This window comes from Mauremys mutica, chromosome 4 (assembly GCF_020497125.1).
Source record: "Mauremys mutica isolate MM-2020 ecotype Southern chromosome 4, ASM2049712v1, whole genome shotgun sequence".
NCBI classification, from domain to species: domain Eukaryota; kingdom Metazoa; phylum Chordata; order Testudines; family Geoemydidae; genus Mauremys; species Mauremys mutica.
Window position 1 is genome coordinate 100,560,615 of NC_059075.1, and position 27,071 is coordinate 100,587,685.

The window sequence follows — 27,071 nt, forward strand, 5'->3', positions numbered from 1 at the left end:
CTAATCAGAATATAGAATAGCTGGATTTTAGTGTGCCTATAAACTACAGAAAATTGTCCTTGGCTAAACTCCTGCTTTCAGATTGGCTGACGACAATAGACATGGTTAAGTTCAGAGTAAGAGCCATTAAGCATAATTACTACCACAGGGTAAAAGTTTAATTGTGTTAAATTTTAAATCTGCATAGTCTAAGCTTATTTACAAGCTGGTGAGGTCCTTCTGTTACATGAGAGAATAAATCTGTACTTAAAAATTGCTGTCTCCTAACTTTTAAGAGTTTTAAAAAGGTTTAAAAAAACCTTCCTTGTCTGACTTTTTTCCCCCCACTGGTGTCATGCCAGTGAGAATATTGAGGATCTTGTGGGGGGGAGGCGGGGTGTGTGTGTGTGTGTGTGTGTGTGTGAGTGAGAGAAGATTGGATTTGCTATGGAGAATGCATCCAGAGGATGGATATGTGTTTCCTTTTTTGTGGCTTCTTTTTAAACTAAACAATGGGATGTATTGATGGTGAAAGGGAGTTCTCCCCCAAAATTAAAAAAACAAAACTCCAAACTGCTCCTCGTGTGATCTCCAAGAGAGGAGGTATGGAGCATGACAGCTGGACATGCCAAAAAAACAAAGACCAAATTCTTAGTTGAAGAATGTGTTTCTTCTTTGCCTCAATCTGCACTTCCTCCAAGCTTGTGATCTTTGAGCTACAAGTCAGGCATACTTGAGAATTTTAGTGACTATATAGAGCTTTACTTCGTTCCCTGAGAAGTGATTAAAATTAGAAAGTGCTAGAATGTGTGTGAAATGTTCATATGTTAGGGAAGGGAGGTGAGGGCTGTCTGAAACTTAATGGAAGAGAACAAGATTAACGCACTGAAACTGGGAGATACATTTATGTAGACATTAAAAGGCGACATAATTTCAGCTGGACAAAACATAAACTGTAGCTCTTATGCAAACATTCAAAGCTGTTTAACCCTTGGTTTACCCCCCAACCCCTGAAAAGAGACAGGTGAATCCAGTGCCAAATACAATCTTCATGTTTCTTAAACTAACTGTTTAAATCGTTAAGTGAACATCTGTCCAAACTTCCCCATCATTTCCATGTAGAGAAGTATCCTATTTGAAGGGTGAAGAAAACTGTCTGTTTAACAATGCAAATAACTCTGTCTGGGGCCCCTTTATTTTATTTAATCTAGATTGAGCTCCACACAACTGTGATGCTAATGAATAATGGATATTTTACGCTCACAAGAATAGCGGCATCATGCACAGAACAAATTGAGGATTAACTTCCACTAATGTATTGGGCTGCTTTGCTTGGGTTTGATTTTTTTTAAGTGATTTTTTTTAACGTTTGCTGTGATTTGGATATTTTAAAAATGCAGACGTCATTGTTCTCCTAACCTGCTAGTTCTCTATCAAATAGAGAAATTGAAACTAATGACTGCTGCTACTGTACTAAGGGTGTTCTAGTTATACGATGGAAGACGATCACACCAAGGAGCGATAGACACATTTCTGTTTTGCCAAGTAAAATGACTGTGAATCAGAAAATACAAATTTGGGGCTAAATTATAAATTGGCACCCCATCCAGAATGAGGGACATTGTAGCTATGCTGGCCCAGGAGCATTCCAGGGAGGGAACTGTGAGCTTCTGCCGCCACTGCTGGCACCACCACCCTTGGCTCCAGTCTGCTACTGGTCCATAATAAGACACGCCCTTTCTTGCAGTGTCCTTGACCACCTGTGTAGGACTGGGCGCAGCAGCCCTCTGAAGGCTACTCTCTCTCTGTCCTGCACTAATCCATGATGCAGGGAGCCCAGGCAGGAAAGTGAAGGGCTGGCTCGCCTGCTATCATAAGAGCAGGCCACCATCCTGCCCTTGCTGAATATGTTCCCATTTGCTTTGTTTGCTTGTAAGACTTATTTAAACTCTTTGCCATTTTGCTTGGTCTATTGCGGTACAGGCTTTCCAGCCCTAATGTGGTGAAGTCTGAGGGCAAGAGTATTTAGATCTTACATCGCTGTGTGTCTGGTACTATTTTTATCTGGCCCACTGTACCATAGACTTTTTTTGTAAAGTGTCAGACACAAATGTCTAGTCTCCTCCCACTGAAAACAGTCCAGTTGCCTTCAAGCCAAGAATAACAGAAAAGTAATGGGTGTCTCTTTTAACATCTGACACAAGAAGTAAGACTTTTTATATGCTAAAAACAAGCTAACATGATAGCTCAGGAGCCTGAGAGTGGAAGGGTTATCTTGAGGATCTTATCACACTTCAGTGATTACCGTCCAGCGATCAGTAGCATTGATTGGTTCAGCAAATTGTAGGCTGAGAAATCAGACGTAGGTGTTCCTGTACCAGGCTACAAGCAGTTCTCTCTATGCTTTTTTGCCTTTTTGTACTGGTAGAACCAGTAAATACTGGCATTAGCAAGATCCAACTCCAAAGAATTGAAACAGACCTTAGGCCCAATATATGTTTAGGAGGATGTACACACGTGTGCATGTTTACATGCACGCCGAACTAACAATCAGCAGAAAGAAGGTGCCTTCCACATAGCTCTGAGAACAATTAAATCACATGCTTTCTCTTAAACAGAAAGTAACAAGTGTATATTGACTATTTGCAGTTTAAGATTGAAATCTTTGATTCGTTGCATGCATCCCCAACTGGTTCCTATAGCTCTAATTTAGAAGTGCTGTCATGCCTGTCACCAGGGAGTGGCACTGGGTCATGGGTCTTCAGGGACTTGTCCAAGGGCTGGGGGGATGATGCAGTAGCTCTTGGTTAGTCTCCCTGTGGGAGCTGTAAGAGCAGGAGACATCTAGGAAGGGAGATACAAAAGCCATGACAAAAGTGGCAAAGCTTCTGGTGCAGAAGGGCTGTCCTCAAGGACTGAGGAGCTGAAGTGAACTGTTGAATGTACTGTTTGTGCCTTGGTGTAAGACGCTTAGTTGGTTCCCAGGAAGGTTGAGGAGGGTGGAGGTCTTAGCAAAATTTATAAAGTGGCTTTGTAAAACATTATGCCAAGTGTGTGTTCCTTTAAAACAGGAGGTAAGTTGGACTTTTCTCCATTGGCAAAGTTAGTGAGTCTTCTGTGTTTCACCCTTTATAACTGGCTCGTTGTCATCAGCTTGGATTCCTCCATTAGGTAACAATGAAGAGCAAATGGGTGCTGAGTGGGGTGGGGAAGGAAGCAAAATGTTCAGAGATAAAACCTTGCAAATAGTTTTGTTTTGACTGAAATCGTGTGAGCCGCAAAATAGGGCTGAAAGTATCTTTAATGCTTTTCTCCGTTAGATAGTAAATTAGCCCAAGGCTCACAAGCCAAGTGAAGTTTCATCTCGACAATCGGCATTTGCTCACCAGGCAATTGTATCCCAAGTTCCTGCACACTGGTTGGTCAGCGAAATGGATACTGCAACTCCTATTTATTGGTGCAATACAGTATTTGATACTGCTAATTACACTTAATTAGTGCTTCCACCATTTAATTAAAATGGCTTCTAATGATTGTGCTTCTTTGGCAGGCTCTTTGGTACCACCGGGAATTGCGCTGCCTGCAGTAAACTGATCCCTGCCTTCGAGATGGTGATGAGGGCCAGAGATAATGTTTACCATTTGGACTGCTTTGCCTGCCAACTCTGCAACCAGAGGTGAGGACACAGTTATTACAGAAATTAAAAAACCCACAAACTTTTTTTTTTAATTTTTGCCAACAGACCAAGGAAATCCCTTGATCTTTGCCACCTCTCTGAGGCCGAGAAGCTGCTAGCACTGGCTGGGTTGTCTTATTTGTAGTTGCCTACATAGACTGGGTCTGTCCTGCAATCTTTTCGAGGATGTGGGCCTGGTGGAGCCAAGGGAGGGGTGGGTGGGTGGGGGGGGGGGTGCGCACACGCAAGGACTGCAGATCCAGGCACAGTAAGCACTAGACAGCTGTTCTGAAATAGTTGTAATGTAGCTGAATGAACAGCTTCTGAGGTCTTTCAGCATCTAGCCTGTTTGCTGAACACCCATAGATGGAAATAGGACCCTCTCTTGCACAAGTTACTCAGTTACTTAAATCAGACTTCTGACAGGCTCAGAAGTGAGGAGGGTACAAAGGAGAAATCTATTCTAGGTTAAACCCTTTTGGAGACTATGAAGTGCTCTCTTCAGTTTACTGCATAAGCAATAGGGCCTGCTTGTAGGGTAGTTTTAAATGGGGCCGTACCACACCTGACTGGAAGATGCAAAGAGAAATACATATCAAAGTGTACAGTGAAAGGACATGGGTTTAGCCTGACTCATTGGTATCTATAAAAGACTGGGGGTATGTGGGTGTGTGTGTGCAAAGACTTTAGGGTATGCTTTTCTCTTGATTTTGGTGCACTTGTCGGAAGGTTGAGTTCTCCTCTTGGAAGCTGAGTGCATTAAATGCAACATAGTCTCCCTTTTTGAAGCATGTGTTCATTCTTAAAACTGCCCCTCCTTGCTTAGGCTGCCCGTTGAACCACAAATTATTATTTGTGAAGGGATGTGGTAAAAGAGGAGGAAAAGAAGAGAGAGTAAGCTCAATGGGAGAAAAGCATGTTACTTCAAAGCCAAGTTAACATACCTGATATTTCACTTAAAAATAAGATACATCACTTTCAATTACTCTGGAATTTGTCAATATGGGGTTGTATGTGTGTGATATTTACACACACACATGCTCACGTCTCCTTTCTAGCTTTTATGTTAGATTTGTGAGAACCTATCAAAATACAGGACTTTCCTCTCACACTTGTTTTATATCAGTATAACTTGGTTGAAGTCTGTGGATTTACACCCGACTCCCAGCAGTGCATGTCTGAAGAGAATCAGACACACGGTATGTAGTTTGAGTGGCTTTAATTGAAGGCACTGTATCAAACACAAAGCTGGTAGTATTTGTTTGGGGGTAGAATGCCTTCCTATTAATACTGACAGCTGCAATAAATCAAGCTGTCCCCAGTTTAATAGGGTTATTCCACTGAGGTTATAGTGACATCTAGTGGTTGGTGTGTTGGACAGGGAGCATACTTTCTTGCAGACAAACTGTATTTCCCAGTGTTTTGGTGCATAGTCCTATTTCTAATTCTGTCTTTAATATGTTTCTGATATACCTTATTGCTATCCAGAAAGCATTGGCAGACCTATCCATTTTGTGACTGCGCTGGCAGGGATTCAGCACCTCCCTCCCCAGAGACGAAACTCATAACAGTGAGCAGCCTCTCACAGGCAAAGTCCTCAGTTAGGTTTTTTGGGATCCATTGGTATTACCCTATTCTTTTTCAGAGTCTCAGGCTCCATTCTTAGCATAGTGGGGAGATTGGTGGTTTTTTTTTGTTTTTTTAAGGCAAAATTATACTTTATTTAATAGTGTTGAGTACGAAATATTTCCATCAGCTATTGGCTCCAACACACGTCAAAAACACTGATTCCTAAAATATGTCTTGGGCCTAACTCATGTTGCTTTTTTTAAGGGAAGGTAACTGTTGTCTAACTACTAAATCTTCTTTTTATCACTGTACTCTGCTAATACATCAGTATCCTAAGATGTTTCAGGCAGTTCACCTGCCTTTTTCTCGTGGTGAGTTCTGTTCTGAAAGTCACTTTATAAAAATGGCATCCTGGGGTCAGTGTTCGTGTCTCTCTGATTCCTGATGAAACTCGCTCAGTAAGATAGGTTTTTCTAACAGTTCGGCACTCACGGTGTGAAGGCTGGGTTCCCTTTTCCTCGCACATCAACCTCCAGAAAACTGCTGGGTTTGCACAGGCATAAAACTCTATGGGTGTGACACGGGCCTGCTAAACCTTGATTGGTAGTTGTGCATGAGAAGGAAAGAACTCCACTTCCTGCTGGGTCCATGCTGAATTTTCAGCGCTGGCAGTTGGAGAAAAACATCTTTGTCTCTCACAATGTGCTCAATTTACAAGACAAACATGGGACCCCATGATGCCTGGTTTTCACCTGATTTTCAAAGAACCACACTCAACCACACACTACGAATATCTGTTCAGCTCTCCCACAGCTGTTCTAGACCCCAGCTAGATTTGGCAAGAGGCGGCTGTTGACTGTGCTGCAGTTGTGCTGGTGGCGTGACATTGTTTTGTACTCCTGCTCCTCGGGTTTTATGGTCACAGTTTAAGTAACATTAAGTAGCAGAAAGTCAGCAGCTGTGTCTTAAGTTGCAGTCTGGAAAATGTTGGCTAATAGACTTTGTATATTCAGCAAATCCATTGGTGAGGCCGTGACTTTCAGGAGAATATGTGCAATGCTGCTTTAACTGGAGTCTCCTCTTAAAGAAGCAGCTTTTTGTTTCTTATCTGGAATACAAAGTTAAAAGTTAGCTAGCTGAATTTCAGACTATTATAAAGAGGGCTTCAGGTGCAGGCTAGGAGAGGAGACTCTGGGTGCTGAGAGAAATCACACAATGAACCATACTAATTAAGCACACTGTGGAAGCCACAGGTTTTCGCCATACCGACTTGCCAAATTAAGCAAGGCATCAGCTGACTTATAGGCATCCATTAAGGGAAAACTTGTATGAGGTGCTGGAGAGGCTTGGATCTGGTAGATCTCATATAGGCTCCTATTACCCATCCCCTCCCCCCCGACTGTCCCTATAAAATCGGGACATCTGGTCACCCTACATAGTAGGGGCACATTTTCAAGGCTTCATGACTCTGCTGAGGAAAAAGTTGTGGGCTTCATGTTGTATAGGGCCTATATTTCTCCCGCGAACTCCTAGCTAATGTTTTTGCCTCTTTAAAGTTCATATCTGCCAGTTCCTGGCTGGCTGGATGGACATGTGTGCCCCATATATATCTGTCTTTCAGAACTGGCCGTCCGCATCACTACCAGCTTTGCCTGTACCTGCCCTGAAGTAGCAGGATTGGCTTAGGACACTGAGGCTGTCTCTCCTATGTCCTGCTTTGTTGTCATGCACTTAGCATGTGCTAAGTCAGACTCTGCCCTTGAGTGGGAGATCAATGAAGAGCACCGTGTGTATTATCCTAAAATTCTAGATTAACTTTTACATCTATAGCAAACAGGAGGTGTGAGGAGCTTAGTGGCTGTCAAACTGCACCTTGCAGATATTGTGTGCAACTTCTTTGACCTTAATGATCAAATAAAATTGTTAAATATCACAAGTCTCTCTGTCAACTTTAATACAAACAGAACAATTTACATGGCAGACGGAGAACTTCATGCTCCATTCCATGAAGATAAAGGTTAACTGAGTCTAGCCATCCATCAAAAAACTTCTATTTATTGTTCAGCACTGTACATAAGGGGGTGAAGAAGGACTTAATAGCCATTTAGTGCCTGTAAATTAGTGTAAACACTGCCTCACCTGGAAATTTGAATACCATAGAACATTTAAAACATTTTGTGTAACATAACCTGTTTGCTTCCTGGTTTCAGTGAAATCTGAAAGCTCGTGTCTATTTGGGGATCTATTCCATCACTTTTCATGTTGATTATTACGGTAGTATCTATAGCAGGGTAGGCAACCTATGGCACACATGCCGAAGGTGGCACACGAGCTGATTTTGAGTGGCACTCTCACTGCCCGGGTCCTGGCCATCGGTCCGGGGGGAGGAGGGGGCCTCTGTATTTTAATTTAATTTTTTTAAATGAATCTTCTTAAACATTTTAGAAACCTTATTTACTTTGCATACAACAATAGTTTAGTTATATATTATAGACTTATAGAAAGAGACCTTCTGAAAAGTTAAAATGTATTACCGGCATGTGAAACCTTAAATTAGAGTGAATAAAGGAAGACTCGGCACACCACTTCTGAAAGGTTGCCGACCCTTGATCTATAGGCTTCAACAGAGATCAGGGCCCCTTGTGCTAGGCACTGTTCAAATTTATAGTATGAGAGGGCCTCTGCGCCAAAGAGCTTACAGTCTAACTAGACAACACAAACAAAAGGTAGGAGAGGGAAACAAGGTGGTGAAGTGACTTGAGTCTCTTAGAGATCAGTGGCAGGGCCAGAAATAGAACTCTGGTCGCCTGGTTCCTAGTCGAGTGCCCTCTCCACTGTATCCTGCCTCCCTAAATTCCAATCCGATAAGTATAGTTCATAATGAAGATAACTTTTCCTTTCCATCTGGGCACCTGCTACCTCTAGACTTTAATCCTCTGTCATCTTTTCCTTGGTGTACTGCCACCCGGTTAATGCCAATTAACATTTAGACATGCGTAATTTTTTATTTTTTTTTTACGTTTCAGATTTTGTGTGGGAGACAAATTTTTCCTGAAGAACAACATGATCTTATGTCAGATGGACTATGAGGAAGGGCAGCTGAATGGAAGTTTTGAGTCCCAAGTTCAATAACGATCCCTGCTTTGCTGAAGCACTGTGGGATGGACGTTCAGCCACACAAGCAGTGAGGGGCGTCTGTCAGCTTGCCTGCAATATTTTTTTAATTCTTGGTCCAGAAAGGACTATATACATTGTAGTACTTTTTTCCTGCCCCCAACACAAAGCAGTTACAAATTTAGATGTACAGTTGTGCCTGCTTAGCTGAGCACTGCATTGCCTGTATGTTTGTGAGTTTTTTGGGGTCTGGGGGAGGGCTCTGTACAGTCTGATTTCTGTATATAAACTGGAACATTTATTTTATGAAAAATGTAATGCAATTTTATTACTGGTGTGAATTAAAAATTATGAATGTTTCCTGGTCATTTTAAGTTGTGGTTTGTTTGTAATACAGTTGGGGCTTGTGTTTCCTGCATTTGATGCTGACCAGATATTTTTTTTTTTTTAAATTACACAGATCCCTGGAACACTCATGAAATAAAATAACGGGCAAGAGTTTAAACTACCACAAAAACAGACAAGAGTTGGGGGAGAAAGTGCTGCTCTGAAATTCAGCCTCTGCTTGAACCACATGACATTTGGTCTCCACAATTGCTGTCGTGTAGAAAAGGCGTAAATGAGCTCTGTGGGGGTGATAGCTGGGGAATCTTCACTGCATCACTAGTCAATCCCCATGAGGACTGTGGTAAACAACTTCTTTAATTGTTCACCATGAATGGTATCTGTGGACACAGACCCCTTTTAAGTGAAAGCACGTCAATTCAGACAGAGCAATGTTATGACCAAGAACCTTATTGACCAGATAATACAGTATCTCTTCAGTATGAACCCTAATGAATAGAATCTATCTAGCCTTGTCAACAGGTGGCCAGTTACTGATCAGAATATTCATTTCAGGGCTTTGGCATGGCTTAATTCTCTTATACAGGGCATCAGTTTTCCAAGTGTCAGGCACCAAAACAGCTGATGCCAGAGACTTCAAACGAAGCCTGGTATTGAACCCGCATCACCTGTTTTACAGATCTTTTTGCTTGTCATTTGCCAGTTGTTGTGACCTCCCACACAACAAGCTGTCAGGTTCCAGTTAATCTAGGTCATTTAAAAAGACTCCGATAAAAAAGCTCCAAATTATATTCAGGCTACTTTTTCTGGCAATTATCAGTGTTACACAATTCACGTGCAAGGTATGGGACCACACTAAACAATTTTACTTACAACCAACATCATTTTTATACATTGCAGCCAGCACTGGTAAACAATTACTTCAGTTCTACACACTATATCTCCCTGCTTTTCTTTTCTTTGTTTGTTTCAGTTTTTTCCCAGCATGAATTAATAGCCGGCTACTGATCTTGAATCTCGTATTGCTTGTTTCCTCTGCATTACAAATACTATATACAGTTTTATCTTGGCCTCTCATATCTATTTTCTTTAACTGTGTTTCACTGTACATCCAGAACTCAAGTTGAGCAAACTTAAAAAATAACAGCAGAACACCAGAGATGTAAGAGAAGCACTGAGATATCACTAATAAGCTAACATACCTCATAGTTTATCTTGAGCATTCCTTCTCTTGAACACAGAGGTCGATATTTCAGGATCAGGATGGCCATGTGAAATGAGTTGTTTGGTCTCCATTCTGTTTCTGGTTGTCAGGAGTCTTTTCAATAGGTCACTCCTCCAGTTAATACCAATTGGTTCCTTTTAGCAATTTCATCGGGGGCGGGGGGAGGGAGCATGGATTAAATAGCCTTCCTAGCACTAGAGGCTATCAAGCTCATGGTTCAGGCTGCTTGTGACAGTATAGGAGAGTCTTCATTTTTCACTATCCAAACTGTATTTGTTCTCTTGATTTAAATCGGTTACCATATCCAGTACTGTCGTTTTACCACCTTTCATGTGCTCTAAATTCAAGGAAAAAATTGGCATCTGCATATCCATGATTTCCTTCCATAGTTTAAAATGATGACATTTGTGATGGTAGGGGTGTCATCCCATAGTGATGCTAGGGGAGCTGACAAAGCTGGTTTCCTATCAGGCTTATTTAAAGTTTGAAAGAAGTGTTTTGGTGCCAGTTAAAGAATCTCTTTAGAGAACTGATACTTTTTGATGTCTAAGAAATACTCTTTCAAGGTTATATAACTTCATTTTTATCCTTCTTTTCACTGGAAGAAATTCTCTTTAAAAGATTTGCCTGGACACATTGGCCACCAATCAATTCTATTATTACCCAGTCGTATGCCGTACTGACAATGAAGTTGAAGTATTCGGGCAAAGTATAGAAGGGAGAAATCTATCCAGTAGCTTGTAGAGAAGTGGCTCTTAAGAACCTTGGATTTATAAAATGGCTGTGTGGTCTGTATAGGCAGGTTTCTTTTGTGTGATTGAACCACCTGTCTGCTTCCTTAGGCTGAGAATATCTGAGTTCTTTTCTGTTGAGGCGCATCTGGGATGGCTCTTGTTTCATGTAGCCTCAACAACAGGGACACAAACAGAAAGAAGAAAGGTCTCTCTGGACACATGAGAACATTTTTCTACTGAATCACGTGTTCTGACAGTGCTCACACAGCCTTAAGATATAGAAGGAACATTACAATTTGCCGTTTCTACTATTAAACACTGTCTAGGCACAGATTAAATTTTCCTGAAGTTCTTTCCTTAATGTAAAGAAAAAGTGGGGGTTCACTTTTTTAAAAAATGACTTAGTAAGAGATGTCAGAGGGTAGCAGGAGATGGAAAAAGAGAGAAGTTGGCATATGTAATATCTCTGATGGATTTTTTGCATAATCTTGTTCAGTGACAGTGTGCGGGGCACAACCAATGGAAATCATCAGGAATCATGAGAATGGCAGACAGGTTAATGTCAGATAAAGATGAAATCCAAAAGAACCTGGAAAAAATAGGCCACAGACGGATGAATGGTTTAGGGTTGATGTAGATTGTAAACCAAAAAAACACAATGAGAAACTTGAACTGCAATACGGACTGGCCTAAATGGTTATAAATTGCAAGATGCTGGCCAGGAGAGTGATCTGTGATACAAGTAAAGTGGACAGAAACATAAAAGCATTTGCCACAATGGTAGGTTAAAAAGCTAATAGGTATAAGTAGGATATGTAGGACTAGAAAGAAAAGATTAGACCATCTGTACTTGGGGACTGGTCAACAAGTTCTAATAAAATAATTGAGTTTTCTTGAAGCTTTGAAGCTAAGCATGCTAACTTTTTTTTTTTTTGAGTACCTCTTTGCTCCCTGGTTTAAGGGGAAGTGCCGAAATGATATTGTTTCTCTGCCTTGTTAGGGCACAAAAAATACACCGAATGGGTAAAAATGTATTAGCAGTTTCTCATCCTGCCCTGTTCCTGTAAGCTTTCCAGGCTGGCCAAAAGCAAGAACCAAAGACAATACATAGCAGTAGACCTTAGTGGCTCTGACCTTAGTAGTTCTGAAGGAGATTTCTTGAGTCTAGACAATTTGGTGCTGTACAAAAGGTGAGTGCAAATTCAGCTGGAGCAGCGTTCAGAATTCCAAGTATCCTATTATGAAAAAATAGTACATAAAGGGGTTTGGAAGGCTTGATTGAGGATAACTGTAGCTTTCCTAATGAGGCACTCTTTAATGTGGACATGACTGGGCTGTCTGAAACCAGCTCTACTTGCTAACACAGCTTAATGACTTTTTTTTTTGCTTTACAGAAATCACTCAAGGTTAATGAAAGAAAACGATTGTCATCATGCATCCATAGCACCGGGGCGGCTCTAGGCACCAGCAAAACAAGCTGGTGCCTAGGGCGGCAAAAGGTAGGGGGCATCCCCTGCCGCCGGGGAGGACGGCAGGCTGGGCCGGCGGACCTGCCGCAGTCATGCCTGCGGGAGGTCCACCGGAGCCCCGGGACGACCGGACCTGCCGCAGGCATGACTGCGGAGGGGGCGCTCGTCCCGCGGCTCGGCTGGACCTCCCGCAGGCATGACTGCGGCAGCTCAAGCGGAGCCGCCGGACCCGCGAACCGTCCGCAGCCGCGGGAGGTCCAGCCGAGCCACGCGGGACCAGCGGACCCTCTGCAGTCATGCCCGCGGGAGGTCCGCTGCTCCCGCGGCTCCGGGGCGCCTCCCGCGCATGACTGCTTGGGGCGGCCAAAAACGTAGAGCCGCCCCTGCATAGCACCCTTCTCTGTTTCTTTTGGCCTCCTTTTCTGTTCCCTTCCCTAGTTCTAGTCTCCTTGGCTCTATCCTCTCCAATGGGGGAGGAAAATAACTATGGGAACAGAGAGAACCATTTCTGGCAGTCTTGAATAGCATGTTCCATGATGTCCTTGTACCAACAACCCTCCAAAAGAGTGAAGTAGGCTTAGGGAGCAAGAAGTTTCAAGCGCTCCTTTTTAGCCTGCCTCTTTTTCGGACTGTTGGAGAGAGGACCCCTCAGTAGAAAGGATCATCTCCAATTACATGAACTGTTTGTTTGCTGTTGCAAAAACTTCTGCAAACATTAGACAACTTCCACCCAGCGTGGAAATGGCAAAACATCTAACTTCTGGTGGCTTGCTTTCTGCATAGCTTACATTATTTTATTTACTTGTGCAATGGTAGCACCTAGGGTTCCTTTGGAGACCCATTGTAAGCACTATACAAACACAGGACAGTCCCTGCACAGAGGTGTTTATGATCAAAGTCTAAGACGAGACAACAGGTGGAAAAAACACCTGGGAGGAGCACAAGGAAACAGTCAGACAGTATCGGTTAGTCTGCTAAACAGAGTCACAGCCTACCAGCTGCTGAACCATTGTCAGGATTTTTGTAGGCATCATTGCAGATAGATGCCTGCCAAAAAATCCCCAAGTAATTAGTGTTCAATTGGTGGAAAAGGGGAAAATGCTTGTGGCCTCATCAAGCCAGCTCCTGGTAGAAGTATGTCAGTTCAGTTTTGGAATGTTATCTTCAGCCAAGCTTCACATCTCACCAGGGTATTTTTGCAGGTATCATATACACCAAAAACACAGGGCTGAACTCTGCTCTGTTACACTCTTGATTGCTTTTCCTCCATGGGGTAGTCTTACATCTTCTAATTTTTTCACAAATCCTTGGCTGTGATAGGTCCTAAACTTCAACATTAGTGATGAGGCAAAATACATTCATGTGTGCATGCCAGATTCTGAAATCCTATCACCTAGTGAAGGAAAGATGTTCTTGTGGTGAAAGCCAGGACTGTGATTCATGAAAGCCGGGTCCTATTCCCAGTGCTGCCACTGACTTCCTTTAAGAACTTGGGCAAGTCCCCTGTGCGTCACTTGGCTACGTCATTAAGGCGCAATGTGGATTAATGCAACAATGCAAGTGAGGCACTTTGAGGTCCTTGGATAGAAGCTGTCATAGTTTGCAAACTGGCTTTAATGTCATTATTAGAAGGCTGGATGCACTTGCATTTAGAAGAGAGACAATGGGGCTGCAGGAATGCTGTTGTAGGTTAATACATTTCTGAACATCAAGGTTTCCAATGACTTACCATTCCCTACCATGGGCATAACATCATATATGTTATCGGGTGTCAGTTGCATTAAAAATTGTGGTTAACCACTCCAGTAAATGTAGGGATAGTTGATTTAATGCTTGATGGTCAGGATTATTATTGTGCCCCTGCAAAGTGACTGACTGTAAATTTGATTCCAGATGCCTAATAAGACGCTTCCTGGACTGAATGATTTCTATTTTTTTTCCTGTCTTGCCCAGATTTGTGTATTGCATGCAGAAATTCGGCCTGTGAGTTGCTGGGCAAATGAGAGAGAGAAGCACTGCATGCATTGTGGTTTCTCCTTTTGAATACAGTGCAGCAAATGTCCAGCAGTTTCATATAAAATACAGGAGAGAAATTGCTCAGTGCCTGTATAACCACTTTCATATATATGTATTGGATAAGGCCCACCCGCCGTGACCCACATTCTTATGATGGAATAGAATGTGATTTCTTAAAAAAAATCCCAGAAGGAAAATGCAATCATGAATTTTTGTCTGAACACTGCAAATTTGCTTAATAGAAACAAGTGCTGAAGCACAGATCTGCTGCTGAATAATCACGGACACTCTCTGATGAACAGAACATGAAATTCTTTTGATGGTGTGTTAGTCATCACTTGGTATAAATATTCATTTGAGGAATCACACCAGAGTAAATGGCATTTTAGACTCTAATCATTTAGTATTAGCAGCGTGCCTTTTTTACTGCTCAAGATAACCGCTGCTTAATCTGTTTAGTGACCACTGGCATGAAGTTTGACATTTCAGCTTTTGCCTCAATCCCTGCATTCAGAATGCTACTGTCAATGACCCCTCTGCTTGAGTCTTAATGATTCTTACTCAAAGTCTAGTAGAATTACTGCAGCACGGTGCTGCTGAAAAAACACACATGCAACTTGCTTTAACTTCTGAACTATTTGCCATTTGCCTACTTATTCTTAGATCAATGTGGCATTTAGGCTCTAGATTCCAAATGTAAAAAAAATCTGGGATGTTTTGTTTTTTGTTTGTTTGTTTTTTTCGCTTATCTAATGGCTGGTAGTGACTCGTTTTTATTTCAAAATCAGACTAAGTCAGTGTTGAAAACAAACAAACTTGAGCGCCCTTTAAATTTATCTTTAACACTGGTATAATTGTGCTGGTTCTGGCTCTCTCTCCAATCTATTATTTTTACTTTTTGTATTTCAGATGGATGCTCTACTTTCCTGAGCTACATTAGCTTTATTGAACACTTGGCTATCGACAATCCAACTCTCCTGATTTCATATCTTGCCAAACAAGTTAATCTAATATTAACAGCAGTTTGTTACCTTGTTGTTAGCTTAATTTACTTTACAAGAAATGCTGTATTTGCATCTCAACCCTGTTCCATTCAGTTATAAGATGTATCCCCCTCCCTTGTGCCATAATGATCATTAACTTTGCTGAGAACAGTGCATAGAATGCATCTCCTCCTGGGCTGTAGCAAGTTCCATATAGACAGAATGATCCTAATGAGACATATTCACTAATTGGCTGGGAGGTGAAACACAGATTGGAGGAGTCTTTCAAAGATAAGAGCTATAAAATGCGGATCTGTACATATCCTGGAAATGTAAGATTCAGACACATACAAATACAGTACTGCACTTCCAGTAATATAGCTGAATTGTAGACAGTAGTTTTCCCTTGTGGCAAACATATACAGTAAATGTCTTTAGTATGGAAATAAGTAGACATATGGGCACAACAGCAGACATTTCTAATATCAACAGATTCCTGAAGCATTTATATAGTGCTTTCATGCTATTCATCTTGTGCATCAGGATTTTCTCAGGTTTATCTATGGGCAAAGGAAGTGTCTCTGTCTTTTCACTGCAAATTCTTGTAAGAGAAAAGGGCAAGCGAAGAGCTCAGTCAAACTACACGTTAAAACACAATTTTCATGGTGACCCAGATTCTGGCCATTATAAGAGGCTCAGATGTGAAAATTATTCTCAAACGTTAATGCCATACCACCTTGGGCACTGATCTCATGAGATCTCATACTAAGCAAGTCAGGTCTGAGGAGTACTTGGATGGGAGACCTCCAAGGGAAAAAGGTGCTGAAGGAAACGTTGTGATTCACTATGTGCCAAGCATCCCCATGAGTTCGTAATAAACCTGTACCACAGCATATTGTTAGGGGTAATTGTGTCTTTCAGAAGATGTCCTGACCGTGTTGGCTCACGTGAGTATTGGCCTGGGACCAAATTCTGGATTACATAATTATATTCTGCAGAACTAAATTTTGGCCCGTCATTTTCCATCTAGACACCATTTTTTCTTCCTGCCCTGAACAACAGGGTAGTGTGGCTGTGTGCTGTTAAAGAGCTATGGATTTCTGTACCATCGGGAGAAAATTTGTAGTTATAGGAGAAGAGATCGATACTGATTTTGTAACACATCCTTTTGGAAGGAAATGGATAATTAGTATATAACATAGAATTGCAAAAATATTTTAAAAAATTTGACAGCACATGAATAAGCTGATTCCAGTGTAGCAATGAAAAACACTGGGCCACATTATTCTCTTAGGTATATTTGTGCAGTTTCCCATTTACTTCCATCTATGTTGTGCACATGTGCAGTATCTGGGACCAAAATTTAGCCCATTGTCTTTTTACTTAAGTCACACTGGCAAAGTGTAGCCTATATTCTAACTAATGTGTAATGTAATACCTTAAATTCTGTTTAGACAGAACAGTATAACATTGCCACCAGAAACATATACCCAAGATTAGAGTGTGGACTGAAAATAATAGAACTCTAGTAGATTGGAGAGGCATGATTTTCCTTTACAAGAGACTGTGCTGGCTTGTCCTTATCATATCTGAGTGTTTGAGAACTCTGTCCTTAATTATAATTTAACCACTTTATTTAGTACAGAAAAAAAACTTTTAAGATAACCACCTCTAAAATCCTTTTTTAAAAGATAGGTATAACATTTGCAGTCCTCCAATCTAGTAGGCAATTTTAATGAGGATTGGATATGTTTTTCAGGTCTGCCACAAGGTTCTTAATTTTTTTCAGAACTTTTGGCTATACAATACCTGGTCCAGATGATGGATTATGCCTTAATTTTCAATTTGTCCCAGTTCCCTCTCTTTTGACATTTCAGTCTCTGATTGCCTTATCTTTACTGACCTAAAGAGCAAAGGTCTGGAGCAGGTATCTCCCTAATATCCTTTATGTCAAAGAAATTACTTAGCTTCTATTCTAATCCCTGCTGCTCCGGCAGATCTACTGATTCTCTTGCAGGCTTCCAGTTTCTACTATATAAAAATAATTTCATTTTCATTCTCATGTCTTGGCTCTTGGAAATAAGGTTGGGTTTTGATCTTAGATTTTACCTTCAGTGTCTCTGTTCCTTTTTATTGGCATAAATTGGGGTGGATTTCCATTTCTGAAGGACAGTTCTTTGGCTCACATTACCTTTTGCGCCTGGCCATAAACCATGTTGTGTTTTTCTTGCATTTCTGCTTCCTTTTTGATTTGGGATATGTATTTTTCACATAGAGGTGCAGCTGTCCTAATCTAGTTCACCCCCGGGCTCCACCAGGGACACCGCCTCTAGACTCTGTTACTCAGCTATCATCTTTCTTGGGCAGAGACCTGAATCTCTCTCCCTTCTGATCAGAGATTTTTCAGGCTGCACAGTTTACTGCCTACACTGTGATATCTCCAACAAGCAAGTCTGCTTAACCAGGCCAGCTTCTGTGCTTTGCTTTCTCTTCGAAAGCTATGAACAGCTGTAATTGCCAGCAGTACAACTTAACACACAGGTCTTTATGGGAAGCACATTTATTCTTAAAATGAAAGCATTACAAAGAAAATTATTTAAAGGAACATACACACATGTGACAAATTTACCAGAGATCACCCTGCACTCCAACAAAGGCTCTGTGAGGGCTCAGACCTTCAACTCCACAATGGGTTTTTTGTGTGGTTACAAGTTCGGAACAGCCTTAGCTCAGAACTAGCCCAACCATGAATAGATCAGTCAGCTTGGGCCTTTCTTCTTGAGATTCTGAGAACAGGTGATCAGCAGACAATGGTCCCTTCCTCAGGGCATAGCTTCAAAAGCTGGGTTTTTGCATAACCACAAGTGGGAATTTGCATTCACGTCCCCCAATTCCTTACACAAACCACTTGACATCGTTTGTCCCAAAAGTCCATTCCTGTCTGTCACATTGTTCAATACAGTCCTTTGAAGTTCATTGCACTTCCCAAGGTTCACATCACATCTCCTCCTTAGAAGTTGCATACAATCCTGGCCCTCAATAATATAAATAACAAACCTTTGCATTTAATACAGTGGACTCCAAAGACACTAAAATTTAAGGGTTTTTTTTTAAGGATTATTGCAGGAAATTGCATATCTGTCACGATATGCCTTCTTTTTATGTAGTTTTAATGGTGATTCTAAGGATTTTAATTCACATTTGACTTTACATTTTTTACCTGCTTCCTAATTTTTTTAAGTATCCTTTTTAATTTAGGGGAAAAAAAACAAGGAGTACTTGTGGCACCTTAGAGACTAACAAATTTATTTGGGTATAAGCTTTTGTGGGCTAGAGCCCACTTCATCAGATGCATGCAGTGGAAAATATATACACAGAAAACATGAAAAAATGGGTGTTGCCATACCAACTATAACAAGACTAATCAATTAAGGTGGGCTATTATCAGTAGTCGAAAAAAACTTTTGTAGTGATAATCAGGATGGCCCATTTCCAACAATTGACAAGAAGATGTGAGTAACAGTAGGGGAAAAATTAGCACAGGGAAATTAATTTTTACTTTGTGTAATGACCCATCCACTCCCAGTCTTTATTCAAGCCTAATATAATGGTGTCCAGTTTGCAAATTAATTCCAATTCTGCGGTTTCTCATTGAAGTATGTTTTTGAAGGTTTTTTTGTTGGAGAATTGCGACTTTTAGGTCTGTAATTGAATGACCAGTGAAGTTGAAGTGTTCTCCGACTGGTTTTTGAATGTTATAATTCTTGATGTCTGACTTGTGTCCATTTATTCTTTTGCGTAGAGACTGTCTGATTTGGCTAATGTACATGGCAGAGGGGCATTGCTGGCAGGTGATGGCATATATCACATTGGTAGATGTGCAGGTGAATAAGCCTCTGATAGGGTGGCTGATGTGATTGGGTCCTATGATGGTGTCCCTTGAATAGATATGTGGACAGAGTTAGCAACGGGCTTTGTTGCAAGGATAGGTTCCTGGGTGAGTGTTTTTGTTGTGTGGTGTGTGGTTGCTGGTGAGTATTTGCTTCAGGTTGGGGGGCTGCCTGTAAGCAAGGACTGGTCTGTCTCCCAAGATCTGTGAGAGTGAGGGATCATCCTTCAGGATAGGTTATAGATCCTTGATGATGCCCTGGAGAGGTTTTAGATGATCACTTCTCTCAGGATGTTCAACTTAATTACAAAGTGATCACAATAAATTAGTGGCTAAACTATGGTAACTTTTTAGATCAACTTCTTTGGGTTACTTAGGACTGAATGGAGTGTAGCCTCTCTGTGTGGTCAAGAACTAGTTGTTTCAAGAAGCAATCATTTGAGGTGTCAAGAAATTGCTTCTATAAAACTTGTCCCAATGTGACATATGACAAGTTTATATGTGGGTAGGTGAATTCACCCATTATTACTTCTTTATTAGATTCAGTTGCCTCTTTGATTTCACTCAATATATTTTTCTTGACATGGAGGCCAGTGGTGTAACTCTTAGTATCACAGTGACTTGAGATTTGTATCCATGTGGATACAAATACAGACGTGTGGTCCTCTTCACTCAGCAATCTTATCCCATTAGTTTCTATGGAACCTTTCAGAGCTACTGCTTCTCTCCCACCTTTATGACCTACTCTGTCCTCCCTGTAGAGTGTATATGCAGACAATGCAGTGTTCTACTGACTGTCTTTGTCATTCCACCATGTTTCAGAAATGCCTTTTATGTCAAGGTCCTCTTCTAGTACTAGGGATGTAGTTTACCTACTTTTGCTCTTAAATTTCTGACAATTTGTCTGAGATTTATAGCTTCTATTTTTGATTGTGAGCCTATTTACATTTAATTAATTTATCCAACACCATATTATTTCTGGAAAGTATCTGTGATCTCAGCTTATCACTCCTCCCAGTTCAGCTGTAATTTCTATCCTGTTCTTTACTACTGGAAACAGCAATACCTATGTAACAGTGACATCCCTGGCAGATGTCTTAGTCTGACCAGAGTGCTTCACGGCATCTGTCAGGCTTTCTTAAAAAGAACACACACACACACACACACACACACACACACACACACACACACACACACACACACACACACACACACACCACACACATATAAACTAAACTGCTGTCTTTTGATCTTATTGGTGCTCTGTACTGTGTTGATTAACTTGTAGTGCCAGATGTGAAAGGACACCACCACCAATTAATTGCAATTATGAAGAAATCAGGCATTGCACAGCTGACTTCAGTCATCCATAGAAGGCTTGACACCTGCTGACAGGTTAAAAAAAATAATAATTCAAGTTATAGTCAATATAGTAGAACCTCAGTTACGAACACATTGGGAATAGAGGTTGTTTGTAACTCCTGAACAAAATATTCTGTTTCAAAAGTTTACAACCGAACATTGATTTAATATAGCTTTGAAACTTTACTATGCAGAAGAAAAATACTGCTTTCCCTTTATTTTTTTTATTAGTTTACATTTAACACAATATTGTACTGTATTTGATTCCCCCCTCCCCCATTTTTTTGGGTCTCTGCTTACGCCTTATTGCATATTTCCATTTCCAAATGAGGGGTGTGGTTGACTGGTCAGTTTGTAACTGTGGTGTTGGTAATTCTGAGGTTCTACTGTACTTTATATGTTTAACTTTTCTTACGTATCACTTACTATGGTATGTAGACCTGTTGACTTGGATTTGTAAAGACACCAACAATTTATTTCACACAAGTTGCCAAATAGCATACACAGACTCATCAACCACAGCTCTGGGCTGGACTTCTACTGGCAATGTACAGGTGAAAGGCTCAACATCCCATTATCAATCTCTTGAAAATGGATGTTCTCTCCCTTTAATGGTTTGAACGCTTCCTTGTAATTTCTTTGCTAAGTTTGGTAAGTGTTGTTTTTCCTGATAGAGGAAATGTGTTCCTCCTAAAAAGCTGAAGAATTTGAAAAGAACTGCAGTAAATCTGGTTCCATAGTAAAAGATTGGGGTGGGGGGTGCACGGAATTTATAACGATAAGCTTTAGAGTGGGATTTTCAAAGCTGCCTAAAGGATTTAAGCACCCAGCTCCCACTGGAATTCAATTAAAGTTGAGCCCAATCCATTTAGGCATCTTTTGAAAATCCCAGCCTTAAATCTCAAAGAAGAATGGCCCTCATAAAACAGAGCTAGATGTTTACAAGGCAAATACCATGAAGACGTTTAACAATTGAGTCATTAGTGGTGGTTATCTCAGCGGTAAAAATAAAGGCTAAATAGGTAATGACCCACTTCAACAGGCAGCAGAATACTACTGAGCAAATTGCGCTGAGTAGCTAAAACAAACAGAACTTCTTTACACACAACTGTTCAGCAATGTTAAATGTTCATGCATGATGCTGGAATATGGACATTACAGGACCTTCCACTGTGATTTTTTTTACTAGATAAAATGACTGCTGTGTGAGGATGATATTAATCTAACAATTTTTCTCTGCAAATAGATTTTATTTTTTATCTTAAAATATGTGCAGTAATAGCCTACCAACAGTTTTCTCATTCCAGCAGTAACAAATGACGAAAACCCAACAGGGTGTTTAGCGATAGCATATTGTGCTATTATGTATGAGTCTCAGGTCTGGGAGTGAGCTTGGGCCTTTCCAAGTAATTCAGACCACACATAACCTAACAAGAGAAATAAGATGCATGGTAAAGCAAAGCTCCTGTACAAAGAGGATAAGTTCCAAAGTTGTCCAGCATACTTCCAGATTCTCTCTGGTTATGGGACATGTTTATTTACAATTTACAATCTGTAAATATTGGCATGGCTCTGAAGATAACACCCACCTACCCATGAATAACCTAGCTATTTGAGAGTGGTAGCCGTGTTAGTCAATATCAGCATCTGATGAAGTGGGTTCTAGCCCACGAAAGCTTATGCCCAAATAAATTTGTTAGTCTCTAAGGTGCCACAAGGACTCCTTGTTGTTCTAGCTATTTGACTTCCTTTACAGCTAACCTTCAGTCGCAGAGTTGGGTAGCTTGGTTTACATGCCTAACACAAGATGAGCCTACAGACATTTCCCATTGGCTCTAAATTTACTTACCTAATATTTCTGACTTCTCACACTACCAGTAAGCAATCAAGATAAATTCAGGCAATCTATTAAAAATGTGCTAAAAACATACATTTTAACTAAATGTAAAAACTGCTGAATTTGTTTTTCCTTGAAGGAGGAAGTTCTGTACAGAAGAAACTCTCTCTCTCTCTCGGTCAATACCTGAGCGAGGAAACATAAAAACACGTAGAATACAAAAAATTAAACAGGAAGACTACCAAATTTTTGAAATAACTTTGTGTGTGTGTGTGTGTGTGCGCGCCTAATAAGCTTCTTTTGCTTACTATGAAGCTATCTGTGTTCAGTATACAACAGAAGTTGCATAACCTGGGCAGGATACTTTTCATTGTTTTTTAGTTTCCATCTGTCATTTTCAAGTTAACTAGCTAGAGTAAATCCACAAAATCTGCACATAACTAGCACAAATGGTGGAGGGCACCTTTTTTTTCCTTCACCGTAACTATACTGTGAAATGAGTAGCCCCTGCTGTGAAGACAACTAGTGCTAGGGTGACCAGATGTCCTGATTTTATAGGGACAGTCACGATTTTGGGGTCTTTTTCTTATATAGGCTCCTATTAACACCCCCCACCACCACCTCCTGTCCCTATTTTTCACATTTGCGGTCTAGTCACCCTAACTAGTTCTAAAGAATTTGCATGTATTATACTGTATTAGAGCCACTGTGCATTATAACATCCATTCCCTTGTACTTCCAGCCAAACTGAGATTTGAAAAGGATGTGAAGGTTAAAGAAGCTGATAGTGACTCAGGCAAGCCAAATAAGAAGTTTAGTGAAGTGGGAGAGAATTACTGAGATAGTGAGAAGACTGGAGTGGAGTCTGCCAAGGGTTACTGGACCCAAGGTTTTGTCCACACTAGAAAAAAGCACCATGGTGTAGCCTCACCCAGCTGCCCTGTAAGTGTAGACACAGAGACATGCAAAGGTTTGAACCAGCGCGTCTCTCTCAAGTGCCAGTTGAGTTAACCAGGAATTATCTTTATTAATTAATGGATGCAAACTCTATCTTGTTCTTATTTACATCCGGAGTCAGCACCAGCTTCCTGGTTACTGGCTGCTGAATACTTAGACTTCTATTAGGTGTTTGAATTTAATTAACATTTTATGTTTAACTAGAACAGTGTAAAATTAACATGGCACACATTAAATGAATTACAGACTGGCTCACTGACGTAATGTAATTGCATACAGGGAATTGTCATTGAGCGAGTGTGTTTTCAGAGGGATCCCATGGGCCTTTGCTGTTTAACATTTTCATCAATGACCTGGAAGAAAACATAAAATAATCACTGATAAAGTTTGCAGATGACAGAAAAATTGGAGGACTGGAAAATAATGAAGAGGACAGGTCACTGATTCAGAGAGATCTAGATCATTTGGTAAACTGGACACAAGCAAACAAAATGTGTTTTTTAATATGGTTAAGTGTAAATGTATCCAACTAGGAACAAAGAACACAGGCCACACTTAAAGGACGGGGGACTCTATCCTGGGAAGCAGTGACTCAGAAAAAGGTTTGGGGATCATAATGGATAATCAGCTGCACATGAGTTCCTAGTGTGATGCTGTGGCCAAAAGGAGCTAATGTAATCCTGGGATTCATGAACAGGAATCTCGAAGGAGTAGGCAGGTTATTTTACATCTATATTTGACACTGGTGTGGCCACTGCCAAAATACTGTGTCCAATTCTGGTGCCCACAATTCAAGAAGGATGTTGATAAATTGGAGAGTGTTTGGAGAAGAGCCACAAGAATGATTAAAGGATTAGAAAACCTGCTTTAGAGTGGTAGACTCAAGGAGCTCAATCTATTTTGTTTAACAAAGATAAGGTTAAGGGGTGTACCTTGATTACTGTCTATAATTTTTGACATGGGGAACATCTAGCAGAGAAAGATATAACACAATCCAATGGCTGTGTTGAAACTACACAATTTCAGGCTGGACATAAGGCGTAAGTTTTTAAAGATGAGAATAATTTAGCTAATGGAACAATTTACCAAGGATCATAGTGATTTCTCCATCACTGACTTTTTTAAAATCAAGACTGGATATTTTTAAAAATAGTTATTATTTTGGGAAGTTCTGTGGCCTGTGTTATACAGGAGGCCAGATTGGATGATCATAATGGTCTCTTCTGTCATTAGAATTTATGAATCTGGACTATTCTCAAGTGTGGACAACTCCGAACAAACACCCAAACTGTACATTTTCAGATACGTTCACCAATAATTTCAGATGGTGTTAATGTCCAGAGCCAATGAAGCTTCGTTTCCAAGTCCTGTTCAATGTATCACAGGCTACAAAAAGAAAAGAGGCCCAAATTCCAGGGCAATATTGTTCAGTCTTTTAATGTATCTAGAATAAGTGTATGCTGTGCCATCAGCAACACACGTGTGAGTAATGGGAAAGGGAATGTAGAGAGTTGGGGCAACATTTTTAAAGGTATGTAAGAGCCTAGGTGCTTCTGAGAATCCTAGTAGGCACCTATCTGCACCTTTAGGCATCTAAATCCCTTAACAAATCTGGCCCTTGGCATTTTCTGTGCTGAAACATCACTTAGAGAGAAATCACCAGCCATGGTGGCTAAAGCTCATGAAATGAAAGAGACTGCAAAAGACACTGAGGATGGTTATCAAAAAGAAAACCTGACATAGCTGATCCTATTCTGGCGTTGCAGGGACAATCATTCCTTTCTTTCCATACATCAACTAAGGTACCTGAGTGTGAGCAAGGTGAAGTGGGAGCAGTGACTTTGTAAGTTGGGAGTTTTGCCAAGCTATAGATTTAAAGTAAGAAACAAGGGATGTGATGGGATCTCCCAGCAGGAACTAGCTAACATATTTTTAAACACACCTGCCCTTGTCCACACTAAGGGCAAAACCATGTTTCACAAGTTAAAATGTGCTAATTAAGCTGCTTTCTCACATGCTGCTTTTTTCCAGTATAGACAAGGCTTGTGACACTACACTTCTAATTTGCAGGTTTGTGGAATATTAAAGGTTGAGAATACTGAAATTAGCTTACAGATTTCTATGAGCATGTGTGTGCTCCTTTGAGCTCGTCACATATACACAGTGCAATGCACCTTTGCACAGTTAATCTTTCGTTGCCTGACTCTTATGTGAGGGTTATGTGACTGCAGTATAAAAGCCAGCTACCTGGAAGCTTGTGCCATGACTCGATGAGCAGCCCTCTATAGGGATATAGGTGTACCAAGACTGTACAGTGAAGCTGCTTGTTTCTCTATAGATAGCCAATAGGGTGCAATCCTTGGCCCCCTTTCACCTCCGCATTATGGTAATGGATACTCAGTGCAATGGTGTACTGGGGAAATTCCCCCTAGAAGGTGCATTTTGTTTCATTGCATGAGCAACATAAAATTGTTTGAAGCCCTAATGTGACTGAGTAAGCTTAGTCCAAGGCAAACAAAACAGCATGAAATTTTGGCCATGGAAATGAAGCCCACAGTGAATGAACCATCTGTACATTTGCAGTAAGAACATTAAAGAGGAAATCTGTGGACTGATGTTGCCATTTGATATGTTGTCCAGCAAACCATTCAAAAAACTGATGGCTGCAGCTGACTCTGTTAGCATGTTCCTTCTTGGATTTTCTTTTAAAAAAATGACGTTCCACAGACTTACGTTGCTGTGCACAGAGTCTAATGCATCAGCTGAGAAGAATGAGCTGAGAAGAGGATTAGGTTCATCTCGTCATAAGTATGTGGCCCAGTGGTCTCCTATTTGAGTTATGTAAGCACAATGGGGAATGTTTCAGTGTAACGTGTTTGTCCAGACCCTCCCATTCAAATGCCATCAGGTTACAAAGAAGTATTTTGGAGAAGACCATAGACATCGACATGCACCAGGAGATGCAGTACAAACTTGAAGTGGGGCTCATGCACAAGTTTCTGTATACTGGATCCATTATACCTAACAGGATTGCAGGTTCTAGGACTTGGCATAATGGTTTGCTCTTCTATTGAGTCACACTAAGCTCAAGTGCTAGAAACCTGTATCCAGGCACATAATAATTTCTTCAGACTCATACTGGTGGATGGATCTTGTTAGATCTAGCCAAGCTAAAATAGAGGCTGGAGCATCTATCTGTGGCAGAGGGTAATAAGGACTGTGACAGAGGAGGTCCTATAGAGAAAACCCAAGCTGGTCCAATCTCCGGGATAAAGCTTAGGCTGAATTTTGTGATGGTGTCTTTTAAGTTTCCATTAAATTCAAAGCCCTATAAAGGAAATAAGTTTAAGCAATATACAATATTGATTTGTTTAGAATAGGGTGGGAACTTCACCTGCTTACAGAAACCTACCCAGATTGTACATCAAAGAATAGTCTACTGCATATAATTTGTGTGAAAATTCTAGTACAGAAAACATAAGTCCAGTGTGTACAATTAGCAGTTTCTACAGCTTTAGGCATACTCCATAGAAGCCAGAAAAATCTTGAGCCCTCGCTAACAAGAGTGCCCCTTCCTGCATCAACAACACCTGGACAAATCATAGGAACATTATGGATTGAAGAGGGTTCTGGAAGAACAAAAAAAGGCTATGCTTGTACTGGCAGGCATAAGACCGATGTTATCCTCACCGCCACTGGTGGGAATTTGGGTGCCTTTAGCTTAGACAGCTAGTTAGCACATTAGCTTCTTCGCCAATTTGAGCTGGCTACATGGGAGGTCAGCAGTGGTTATGAGCCTGAGCTATGCCATTATTCTTGTGTAGTGTTTTTACCAAAACTGAATGTGAAACAATATTACGTTTACACTAGCAGAAAAACTTGCAGCCTAATTTTGAATTATTTACTCAGGTGGAGA

General features: G+C 40.8%; 1 protein-coding gene across 4 annotated transcripts in view; it reads left to right on the plus strand.

Moving 5' to 3' along the window:
• The window catches only part of LMO1 (LIM domain only 1), a 75,656-nt gene extending 66,950 nt beyond the window's left edge, over window positions 1-8,706 (plus strand). For all 4 annotated transcript variants that reach the window (XM_045016220.1, XM_045016219.1, XM_045016221.1 and 1 more), the window contains 2 exons: window positions 3,530-3,655; window positions 8,251-8,706. In XM_045016220.1, the coding sequence (XP_044872155.1) occupies window positions 3,530-3,655; window positions 8,251-8,356 (232 nt within the window). In that variant the 3' untranslated portion in view covers window positions 8,357-8,706. The remainder of the gene's footprint in view (window positions 1-3,529; window positions 3,656-8,250) is intronic.
• The last annotated feature ends 18,365 nt before the right edge of the window (window positions 8,707-27,071 follow it).